Source organism: Pituophis catenifer, unplaced genomic scaffold (assembly GCF_029215685.1).
Source record: "Pituophis catenifer annectens isolate HBS135680 unplaced genomic scaffold, rPitCat1.0.hap2 SCAF_2, whole genome shotgun sequence".
NCBI lineage: Eukaryota > Metazoa > Chordata > Lepidosauria > Squamata > Colubridae > Pituophis > Pituophis catenifer.
In genome coordinates this window covers 235885487-235897646 of record NW_027256882.1, presented here as the reverse complement: position 1 = coordinate 235897646, position 12160 = coordinate 235885487, and the positions used below count along the sequence as shown (strand labels likewise).

General features: G+C 34.7%; 1 protein-coding gene across 1 annotated transcript in view; it reads left to right on the top strand.

Annotated features, from left to right (window-relative positions):
- Nucleotides 1-10461, top strand: part of CNTNAP4 (contactin associated protein family member 4) — a 262491-nt gene extending 252030 nt beyond the window's left edge. The window contains exons 22-24 of the mRNA XM_070935657.1: nt 6142-6363; nt 6753-6824; nt 10268-10461. Of these exons, the coding sequence (XP_070791758.1) occupies nt 6142-6363; nt 6753-6824; nt 10268-10461 (488 nt within the window). The remainder of the gene's footprint in view (nt 1-6141; nt 6364-6752; nt 6825-10267) is intronic.
- Nucleotides 10462-12160: the final 1699 nt, after the last annotated feature.

Sequence of the window (12160 nt, the reverse complement as noted above, 5' to 3'; positions counted from 1 at the left end):
TGGCTGATTTTTTATTTTTACTTTTTTGAAATTTTCAAAGAGTGAACATGTAAAACAAACAAACAAACAAAACACTTGCCTTGTCCGTCATTGTTTCATGGGAAAAAAAGGCATCTGTATTCAGTAAGCTTAATTATTTGTGCACCTTTCTGATCCCATCTGCTTACTTGCTTTCAGAGTTTTTATTGTCTCAAACTTTCATTTTTATTTCAATACGTCCATTGTTTTAAATAGTATTGCTTTATCACTAAAGAAGTGTGAGTAGAATTTTTGATCAAGTAGTGCTGATGATCAATATAGCAAAGTGAGGGCGTGTAACTAAGAATGTGTATGCGTGTAAGTGGTGCATAGTAAAGTGGTGGTTGAGCCAAGATAGTAATATTCCTCTACTACTAGGAGCAAAATGCTTTCTTATAAGTACCTAATGCAGAGGTACCCAACCTTGACAACTTTAAGACTTGTGGAATTCAGCCCACAGAATTCCTCAGCCAGCCATGCTTAAAGTTGCAAAGATTTGACACCTCTGACCTGAAGCATGTTTGAGAAACATCATATAAGCTTGTTGTGATTTCTTGGTAGCCACTTTATCCTTTGGAATAGTGCTCCCATCCAAAATCCACGTTGATCCTGTTGTTATTTAGCTTTTAAAAATGGTTCTTTCACCAGCTTTTCAGTAAAAAAATGTGTGCACCCATATTGATATTAGTGTTTTATTCAATTGTTATATATGGTTGTATCTTCACTAATATTGTAATATAGATTAATATTAATTAATTAATTAATTAAAAGTAATTAATTAATAAAAATAATATAGATATGGCCATTACTGTGTTTTCCATCTGTGTCATGTTTAATGCTGAAGATTATTTAAAGTTCTACATAATACAATAATACAATAATTCAAAGTTCATTTTTATTAGTCAGTCAAGAACCCAGGGGGGATTTTAACAAATAGATTGATGGGAATCTGGATTCTTCTGGAAAAATCCAGCAGCCGCCCTGAGTCTTCGGAGAGGGTGGCATATAAATTAAATTAAATTAAATTAAATTAAATTAAATTAAATTAAATTAAATTAAATTAAATTAAATTAAATTAAATAATTAAATTAAATTAAATTAAATTAAATTAAATTAAATTAAATTAAATTAAATTAAATTAAATTAAATTAAATTAAATTAAATTAAATTAAATTAAATTAAGATCCTTTAAATGTACAGTCCCCAATCTTCCCAGCTCTACGGACTGGCAGCAGTGTTGGCAACTGGGAGGAGGGAATGGTTTTGAACATGCACCCACCAATTGTACAAATGGAGCTTTGTGTGCTCCCCCACCACTTGTGTGGCCTGGTTCACAATGGGCCGCAGATCAGCACTGGTCCATTGACTGGGGGTTGGGGACCCCTCCTTTAAATGAAGAAGGAATCAAATCACAATAGTCAGCTCAGAACAGAAACAGTATAGCACTGTTAAAAGTATAGTGATCAATGGAATGGAATGGAATGGAATGGAATGGAATGGAATGAGAAGGGAAGGGAAGGGAAGGGAAGGGAAGGGAAGGAAAGGAAAGGAAAGGTCAAACATTTCATGACCTTATGCTGTAATGAAAACAAACAAACAAAAAAAATCTAGTCCTTTTGTAGGTCCATCCCATGTAGAATTGGTCAAGCAATCCAGGATGGAATGATCAAGGGGTTATCCAGACTATAGCACACAGTAACCAATTGAAAAGGAAATATTTTCATTCAATGAAATACAGCACATCACTCTTTTGCTTTAGAAGTCAGAACACATTATGGGTAGAGATTAATTCATTGTGAATAGAAGCAGGTTTTGAGGATGACACCCTTCACTCATCTCCTTTTCAAGAAATGAGTTCTATTAATTCCAGGGCAAGAAAGACATGTTCAATTAGTCAGAAGAGGTTTCAGCATTGTTGAGGTATCCTTATGTGGACTTAATGTGCAAACATATCAGGCATTTCTTGACAATGTTACTCAAAATCTATAATAGTGAATTAAATAACATACAGTGGTACCTCAGTATTCGACTGCTTGAAAACTCATCACATTTGGTACTCAACACATTTTGATGCAAAAATATTATCCTGGTACTTGACGTGATACAAAAGGAAGTGGGGGGAAAGCTGCAGAGGGAAGACAGGAAGTTGGCCATGGTCTGAAGGTCGCTGGCATAGGAAAAGGGAGAGATAAGAAGTCCTTCCTGGCCAAAACAAAGGGTCATGTAGTAAGTCACATGGTTTGTTTGGGACTCATCCTTTTTAGAACTCATCACATCTCCTGGAATCAATTAAGGACAAGTACCCAGGTACCACTGTACTCATAATGTCTTCCCCTTTGCAGATATGTACATTTAGGGTACTCAGGTTGCTATGATATCCATTATAATAAAACTGGTGAGGACAGGAGGAATAGCCAAGTGCTTAACTGTGAGCTTGAATCAATTACTGGAGGCATTAATATGATGCAAAGGGATTCTCTTTAGGTCATGAAAATCTCTGGTAATTGAAGAACTAAACATAGACCTCCCTCTTCTTTATATATCTAATGATTGGAAGGCGTATGGATAGAGCAGACTTCTTTTAATACCAGAAGGAATGTGACTAGAAAGGGCAGGAAAGTTAGCATGTTGCTTTCTGATATGGGGCATTGACTTCAATTAATTGGGCTAGGAAAACATATGGCTGATTCCACTATAGAAAGAGTTCACATTCAGATTGAGTCAGTCACTGTTGAGCATGAAAATTAATAGCTGTGGTCCTAATTAATTCAGCAACAAGTGTCTTGCCTCTTTCCCTCTAAGCCAGTGTTTCTCAACCTTGGAAGCTTGAAGATGGGTGGACTTCAACTCCCAGAAACCCCCAGCCAGCGCTGTTGGCTGGGGGATTCTGGGAGTTGAAGTCCACCCATCTTCAAGCTTCCAAGGTTGAGAAACACTGCTCTAAGCATTCTTAGAGAACCTTCTGTTCTAATTAGCAGATCTTACTGACTTGTTAGCTGCTGTGGGAACTTGTACAATTTACTTCTATTAAATCCAAATGGATAATGCTTGGCATAATTTAACTTGATTTCAGTTATATAGAAGCAGCATATTTTATATTCCTAGTAGCATAGTTCATAAAAAAAAAACAATGCTACTTAAAATAAAAATATAATATTTGAGTTAAGAATTTGTTATGTAAAACTCAAAGGTAAAACAAAAGAAAATATTACATTAAGTACACCGCATCTTGTTAAGTACATTAATTTACAGATAAGTAACATTCTTGCAGGTAACAAGATTGAATAGATTGCTACTACTGAATAGATATCAACTATGACAAATGTTCTTGTCATGAACAATTTCAGCAGCTGGGTAAAAGGTCATGCAAACAAAATGAGTCAATATAAAATGCATACTTTATAGAAACATCTAAAATCAAATTTATGAATTTACCAGCCAACAATCTAACCTAATTTTCATAATAAGTTGTTCTATTGAATATTCTGTTATGTGTTATGAATATGTTAACCTCTGATAAAGAAATGACTATTGGTTCCCTGTTAAGGTCACTAAGTAGAATGAGTATGTCTTCATTTTCTAAATATCTTAAGTACAAATAAACTATCATAAAGATCAAGTCAAAGTTATAGGATTCCTATAGATTGAAGTCTTAATTTGTTATTCTTTCCGCATTTCATTTCATACATTTATACAGAGAGAGACAGAGACAGAGAGAGAGAGAGAGACACAGAGAGAAAGACAGAGAGACAGAGACACAGAGAGACAGAGACAGAGTCAGACAGACAGACAGACAGACAGATAGACAGACAGACAGAGACAGAGAGAAAGACAGAGAGAGAGAGAGATTGTGTATCCTGTTATTTATTAAATTTTTGGATTAAAAACAAAAATAATTTTCCCTTTTAGTTTTTTTTATGCATATGTATATTTAAATCAACATGCTTAAATAGCATCGAGAATTGATAAAGCTAAAAAAAAATTTGAAAGTGATTCACATGGATTCCATTTAATTAGAACTTCCTTCTAGAAAGTTTTCATTTTCATGTCTAATTTTATAGATTTGTATGTGTACGTCTTCACATGTACACACATACGCACATGCAATAATTTGTTTCAATCAATTCTCTCATTTCAAGGATGAGGCTGGGATGAAAAGAATAAAGCTCCTTACAAATTAGTAAAATATAGTAACTATAATCCATCCCATAAAATGAAGCCGTTATGCTTAGAACTGCAATCTTCAAAGGCAATACCATCCTGTGTGCCATTTATTTCATATATCAGTTTCATTGTAGAAAGATATCTAGGGTGGTAAACTCATGCTCAAGGTTCTACAGAAAGGCACATTGAACAATCTTTTGCAAGATATATGGGCAGGCTCCAGAGTTGCAGAAGGCTTCCTGCTATGGTCAGTCACCTTCAACATATGAGGATGGTATTGGGTCAGAGAAAGCTAGTTTGTCTTCACTTTGTACCGCAAACTGTATATACGACGTTTTCTAAAGTGCTAAAAAGGTCAATTCTCAATATCTGCTAAGTCATGAAAGAACATATCTAAGTAGATAAGTATCTATGAAAATAGAGTTGATTATAAAAATGTCCAGAATCTCACTGGCTAAGTGTTTTTTGTTTTTTTAAATTTGATTTATATGCCGCCCTTCTCCGAAGACTCAGGGTGGCTTACAATGCACTAAGCAATAGCCTTCATTCCTTTGTATATTTATACAAAGTCAGCTTATTGCCCCCACAACTGGGTCCTCAATTTACCAACCTTAGAAAGGATGGAAGGCTGAGTCAACCTTGAGCCTTGGTGAGATTCAAACCTGCAGTAATTGCAGGCAGCTGGTCTTAATAACCAGCTTAATAACAGGGTGCCTTAGACCACTGTACTACCAAGGCTCTTACACTTGCACTGCCAATTTTATTCTCACAACAATAATTCTATCAGGTGGCATGGACTGATGGAGAACAACAAACAAATCATCATCTATTTAAGGTTCGATGGCTGAAAAATCTGGATTTTTCCCAATCCTAACCCAAAACCTAATTATTATTCCATGAATATTGAAATAGTATTGAAATTGATGTTCAACAATCTGGTGTCCTCCAGATGTGTTGGACTAAATTCTTAGAACTGCTACCTGGTATAAAGTTCCTTGCTTCATTCCATTTGGAATGTTTTTCTTCAGCTTTCTATTATTATACAAAGATTTGATTTAATCATGCAAAGAATGCTCTAATAAAGACGTTATCTGACATGCTGCCACAACTTAATGTAATCTTCACTTGGCATGTTAAAATGGAACTCTGCATACATTAGCCTATAGATAGAAAAAAATTAGCATACAGGTGTATACCAAAACAATAGCAGTGATTACCCTCATCAAAAGGCTTTGTTTAAAATAAACCTACAATATTTGCAAAAAAATTGACTTGTAATAGATTACAGAACATTCAACGGATTTGATTTTTTTATGAAACAATGTTTGGCATTAGCATGCAAGAAAATGTGTGCTTAGCAGGATTATATTTTCTCCAGTGAATGTTATCCGAGTCAGAATGTATTAGAATAGCTTTATTCATATGACTTTTTCACTATTCAAACTGAGAATAAGGTAATTTGAAAATAATTCTCATGCAAGTAAACCTTTAGTCGAACTATTCTATTTATGCAGAAGATGTTATTGAAGGAAAAAAAATGAAAACAGAATGTTCACAACACTTAAAAAGTATTTGCAATTTGTAAAATTTAAAAGTATTTTGACTTGAATATTGAAAGGCTTTCCACAGCTGTGTGTACAAATATGTAGTAGATACTGATTCCTACAAATGTATTTGGGAGGGAGGAAAATTTATTTCACCACATGAACAGAATTTCTTATTTATGCTTAGAAACTTGCTATGTATCTTTTCTAGCAAACCAACTCAGTTTTTTAAAAAGTGTGGAATGTATTTCTTGTGTTTTGGTTAAAGCAGACAAAAATAAAATAGGTAAATTTGCCTCTGCTGTCACTGCACGCAGAAACGTTGAGAGATAAAGGTTAATTATTCAATTATTTGTCTGTCCCTTTGTTCTGTGTGTTTCACAATGATTAATTGTATTCTGTTTCTTTTTATTAGCAGAGACTAGTGATGTAGACCTAGATACTCTAAAGGCAAACTCTCAGGGGTTTATTGGATGCCTCTCTTCAGTGCAGTTCAATCATGTTGCTCCTTTGAAGGCTGCTGTCCACTATCCCAGTTCAGCTCCAGTCATTGTTAAAGGCCATTTCATGGAATCCAACTGTGGGACATTAACAGGAGCTGATACAACATCAAGTGAAACAACCCATTCATTTGCAGGTACCAAGCATAAGGCTTTCATTAATTTTATTCTCTGAAAAAGAATACTTGAACTTGTTTCAGAAAGTCAGTCATTTTTTTTATGTGCCAAAAGTGCATATATGGTAAGCTTTTCTACAAATCCTCAATTTTTGTCATTTCTTATCTTGTATGCATATGAATGTATGTTTTTCAAATATACCATGTAGTTTTCAAGCCAATCATTCATTCCTTGTTAATAGCTTTGTAGTAATCTTTTAATGTGTGTGTTCCTATTTTATAATTCTATGTTATAGCTAACACCTACAGTAATAGATATAGTAGCCTTTGTTGGATATGTGGATTTAAATGCAGATATATTGAGATTCCTGTTCTCTGTCTCTGTATTTTTCTTTTTGTTTCTGGCACAGATCACTCAGGACCAAGGGATGAAGGAGAACCATTAGCTAATGTAATAAGGAGTGATTCTGCAATTATTGGGGGTAAGAGCAACTGTAATTGCATTGTATGTACCATTTTAAATATTTAAATCTAAGTGCTAAAGCTGAGCACCCAAATAACAGAATAAGTTTCTACATTGTTAACTTGTTTAACATTGTATACATGTTTTAGAAGCTGATGGAATTAGATTGGATAGTCACAAATGGTTATATGTCTTCAGACATGTGTTCAAGCTGCAGTGGAAATATAGATCCAATTTTTCCTCAAAGTCTCTCAATGGTTCACAGTATTGATTTAAAAACAAATGCTTTATAAGTGCTTCATTTTCTTCAAACGTTTAAGTACATGTTTGTTTATTTTTAAAATCATCCTTCTAGTAATCCTATATTTGCAATAGTGGCTTGAGTTCTTGTTGGAAACACTGACTCACTGAGAATATGTAAGTTACAATCAACCCCCAAAATCTGTCTACTAAATGTATATATACAGTAGATACATACCCAAACAATTCCAAAGACCTTTATGGGACTTGGGACTTTGCAATATAATTTTTATTTTTTGCAGCAGCAATGTCAGATAGTGCTTTTGCTATCTTTCAGATTGTTTGAAATTGTATCATCTTATTTACTGTATGTACTGATTTTCTATGTAAAACCATACTGATGGCATTTCAATACAGTATCGGAAGACTAGAATATATTATGTAGCAACACTTCAAGATTCCTATTCTTGTTTCTTTATATTTGGCAAAACACTTAAGATGGTATACTTTGGCAGCTTTCCCTTCAGTTGCCCTTTAGGTACAACCTAAGATTGAATTGTTTGGAGTTTAATACATCCCTAACTCTGCAAGACTATAAGAAGGCTGAGCGCCAAAGAATTTAGGCCTTTGAACTATGGTGCTGGAGAAGACTCCTGTGATTCCCTTGGTCTGCAAGGCAAACAAACAAGTCAGTGCTAGAGGAGATCAACCCTGACTGCTCTTTAGAAGGCCAGATCCTGAGTTGAAACTCAAATACTTTGGCCACCTAATGAGAAGGAAGGACTCACTAGAGAAGAGCCTAATGCTGGGAACGATTGAGGGCAAAAGAAGAAAGGGACGACAGAGAACGTGGTAGCTGGATGGAGTCACCTCCATGATGGTGGCTGGATGAAGCAGGCATGAGCTTAAATGGACTCCAGAGGATGGTAGAGGACAGGAAGGCCTGGAGGAACATTGTCCGTGGGGTCGCAATGGGTCGGACACAACTTTGCAACTAACAACGAACTCTGCAAGCTTTTAGTAAGGCAAATACTCAAAATATAACTTCAAAAAGCTTTATTTATACAAGATTGCAACCTTCAACTCCCAATTACAAAAAGAACAAGACAGTAAGTTCATAATGCACAGGAATTTTCCATTCCAAAAGGATTCAATTTTAGAAGAATGTCACCTGTAGACTAGAGATGGACTGTATTTGTTATTCATATCATCTATTGCTAGCATTTTTGTCGAATAAGTACCCTATTAGTAGGCATACTTCAGGAAATATGCACTAGTGGAAAAAAGACAAAAGTAGGTCATGAAGACTCTCTAGAGTGAAGATAATAACTCATGGAGTATTACTGGATTATGTTGGTGATACTCCTTTGTAACATTATCTCAGTGCCAGATGCTATTATGGTAAGGTTAGTGGGTTATATAATTCATACAATACATTTCTACAATGACATTATTGTGCTAGTGAAAAGATTTTTTTCCTGTAGTTACAATAAGATGTAATTAAGCCTTAGTGATATCTGTTTATGCTAAATGAAGATTCTACCGTGCCCAGAAAGCTTTTATCACCAATGTTCATAAAGCTGCCACCTGTCCTGTTTTCCCTTCTAGTGTAAGCTGGGGTACAACTATACACATGTCCAATTAAAGAATAAACAATAGTAATTGTACTCCAGCTGTACTCACTTCTATGTCCACTATTGATGATTTCAATATTAATTGATTACTTGTTCATTCTCATTATGGCATTTGCCTCCAAAACACATACATAAATCAGTAGGTTCTGAAATAATGAAAGTTTGTCCATCTATAATTTAATAACAGCAAGAACAAAGAAACATAATCAATTTTAGACCGTAAGTATATTATGTAATATAAAAGCATAAGTTGCTAATGGGCACTATAAAATGTTAATTCATAACATTTTTAATTATGTCATAGTAATGAGATTGGTACCTGTATAAATTTAATAAATCTATATCTTACCAGAACTCTCATTATCCTGACTTTTAACTGGGTGAAACACTGCATCAAAGGGAAATGATTTTTGAAACTAAGTACTTTGAATGGGCTAACCTGCTGAATGTGTGAAAAATCCAAGACCTGTGACTTCCAAAGAAATGAAAATTGGGGAAGTTGTGGCTATTTCAGTGCTACTGGTTGCTGCTGTGCTGCTTTTATGGTCATGAGGTCTTTATTTTCAACATTCTGTGACAATTTCCAAGTCAATCTTGCAATCCTTTGCTCCCTCTCCCACTCAGAAACAACCATTTATGTACCTACTGGAAAGGGAGGGGAGTGAAAGGAAGGGAAGGGAAGAGGGAAGAAAGGGTGGAAGGCAATTTCTGGTGCTCCCTGCCAGCTTCTCAAAATGAAACTCAATGGGGGAAGCTGGTAGCTCCTGCTCCCACTGTTCTCCCTATGTCATTCTGCTTCTCTGTTTATGTAAGGAAATATCTGTTAAATGATGAACCAATGGGGAAGAGGTTTTCTAGTAAGTACAGTAAATAAAATCTACAGAAAATCTGGATCAATTCTTATCATATGGTTAAACATATTTTCTTCTAATATCCATATTATAATAAGTTCCTGCACAGTTTCCCCCATATAAATCTCTTATTTAAATGGTTTGCAGTTCCAACATAACTTAGCCCAATGGTTTGTAGTTGCATTATAACTTAATCCAAATGTGGAATAAATATTGTTTGGAAACTTCCCTGATTAATGCTGATATTTACTCAATGTTCCCAAATACATAGTTTTAATGAATTCTTTTTGGTGGAGTCAAGTAGATGGCAATGGATTTCATTTTGATGTGTTTTACAGTAAAGGAAATCTATAACAGATTTCTTTTAGATAACTACCTAAAAGAAGCTTTAAAAAATTACACATACATAAATGTGACCTTAAAATAATGTTTGTGTTTTGCTATGGAAACTTTTGCTCTTCTGAATAGAAGATAATATTTGTAGCTCAAGCTTGAACTATGGAGTCCTTGGTGCTCTCTGAGCTGTTTTTTTTTTTTCTTGCAAACATTGCATTACCAAACTAGATAACATCATCAGTGCCAACATCATCATTAGTCTTGCAATGTATTGTAGGATATTCTTACATGAAGATAGCAACACATTCTCTAGTGTAAAGGGCTATAAGGATCATTATAATTATGCCAGGTTTTTTGATATGTTACAAAATATACTTTGTTATTTTCTTTTCTCTCCCCAGGTGTGATCGCTGTAGTGATATTCATTCCACTTTGCATTGTGGCCATTGCTGTACGGATTTATAAAAAGAAAAATGTATATAAAAAGAAGGAGGTGAAGGGATCAGAAAATGAGGATAGTGCAGAGACTGTCCTGAAAAATGAGATCAACGTGCAAAATACAATCAATGAAAATCAAAAGGAGTATTTCTTCTGATTTGCTTTTCTGGTCTAGTTTAATAAGAATAAAAGACAGTCTGACTTATTTGCTAATCAAGTTCTCAACTGGAAGAAAGAAACTGTTGCATTCAAAAGAACATGCAAAATAGATTGGAAATCTATTAAACGGCATATGTTCAGTCTTGGTGTTTGCTATGGCAAGCCTCTTTAAATGACATGCATTCCTTAGCTATTATAACATAGATGCATTTTATGTAAGAGTGAATTAGATATTGTAACCAAACCCATTGTTGGTAGTTTTCAGCCGTTCTGCTGTGACTTTCTAAACTGGAAGTTAAACTTGATACGTATCATGAGTTTTGAATGGGGAAAAAAGGTCATTTGTTTTCTTCCTTTCAGTCCATCCTTCCAAGAGATTTATTTTTAAAGCAATTTTGTTTAAATATTCTACAGTATTTTCTTTGATACCATTGGGCTGTTTTCCAAACCAGAGGTATGCATGCTTAAGAATTAAGTGGCTTAAGAGTGCAGACTTCCAAATTGAAGTGTTTGTGCTTCTTTCCTTATCTTCTTTTTTTTAAAACAACAACAACAACAACAACAACAACAACAACAACAACAACAACAACACACACCATACATCATTATCTTCATCAACAATTTCTCTCCTGCTTCACCCAGCCAATCTATTACAGTCTGGTGATAAAGAACTCAGTATTACTTTAAAAGCTTGTTTGTATGAAAAACGAAGTGTGAATGAAAATCTGGTTGTAATACACAGTGGTCAAAACGAATAACAGGGTTGTCACCTAAGGAATTCAAACCTTAAACTCTCCACAAATTATGGATGGATATCTTTCTGTCTTCATGACATGTTACTACAGCCTGAATGTATAGCAGATTACCAGATTACTCTTGAGATGGGAGGTGCATACACACAAACACACACACACTCACAAACACACACAAAAACTCCCAAGCACTCATATATGTGAAAGGGGGCATAGAAAATGATTCAGAAGAAGAGCTTTAGACTTACATCAGGATGGCTTATCTGTACTACAGGTAGTCCTCACTTAACAGCCAGTTGTTTAATGACTGTTTGAAGTTACAACAGATAAAACAAATTATGTACATCTCATCCTCAGTTATAATGTCTGCACACACCTTGTGGTCACATGATTGCATTTCAGGCACTTAGAAACCAGCTCAAATTTACTAGCAGTTGCAGCATCCAACAATCATGTGACTATGATTTTTCTTTTGTCAGTTTTCAGTTTTTTATTGATTTCCAGCAAAAAACACCCATTCGGGAGAAATGGATAAAAATCATATGATTTGCTTAGCATCCATGGTGACCTGCTTACTGACTATTGTAAAAATGACCTTAATGACCACAATGATTTAGGATCAAAATTCCATGCTCAATTATGGTTGTTAAGTGAAGTCTATCTGTATTCCTAAAAGTCATATTGTATTTTTTTGTTGTTGTTCTTGTTGTTATGCTGCCATTCTTGAACTACCCACGAAGTTAATTTGGTTCATTAAGCCGTAAAACATAAAGTGGCCTTAAAAAGAAAATATAGCTTCATTTATAGAAGAAATTATGATTGTAAATGATCAAGACCACTTCTGAATAATTTTTGATATTGTCGTTAGGCTCTTTGAAGATCGAAGCCCCCCATATTTCAATATTCTGGTTTCAGCATTTGAAAAGAGATCAATGGCAGTGTCCC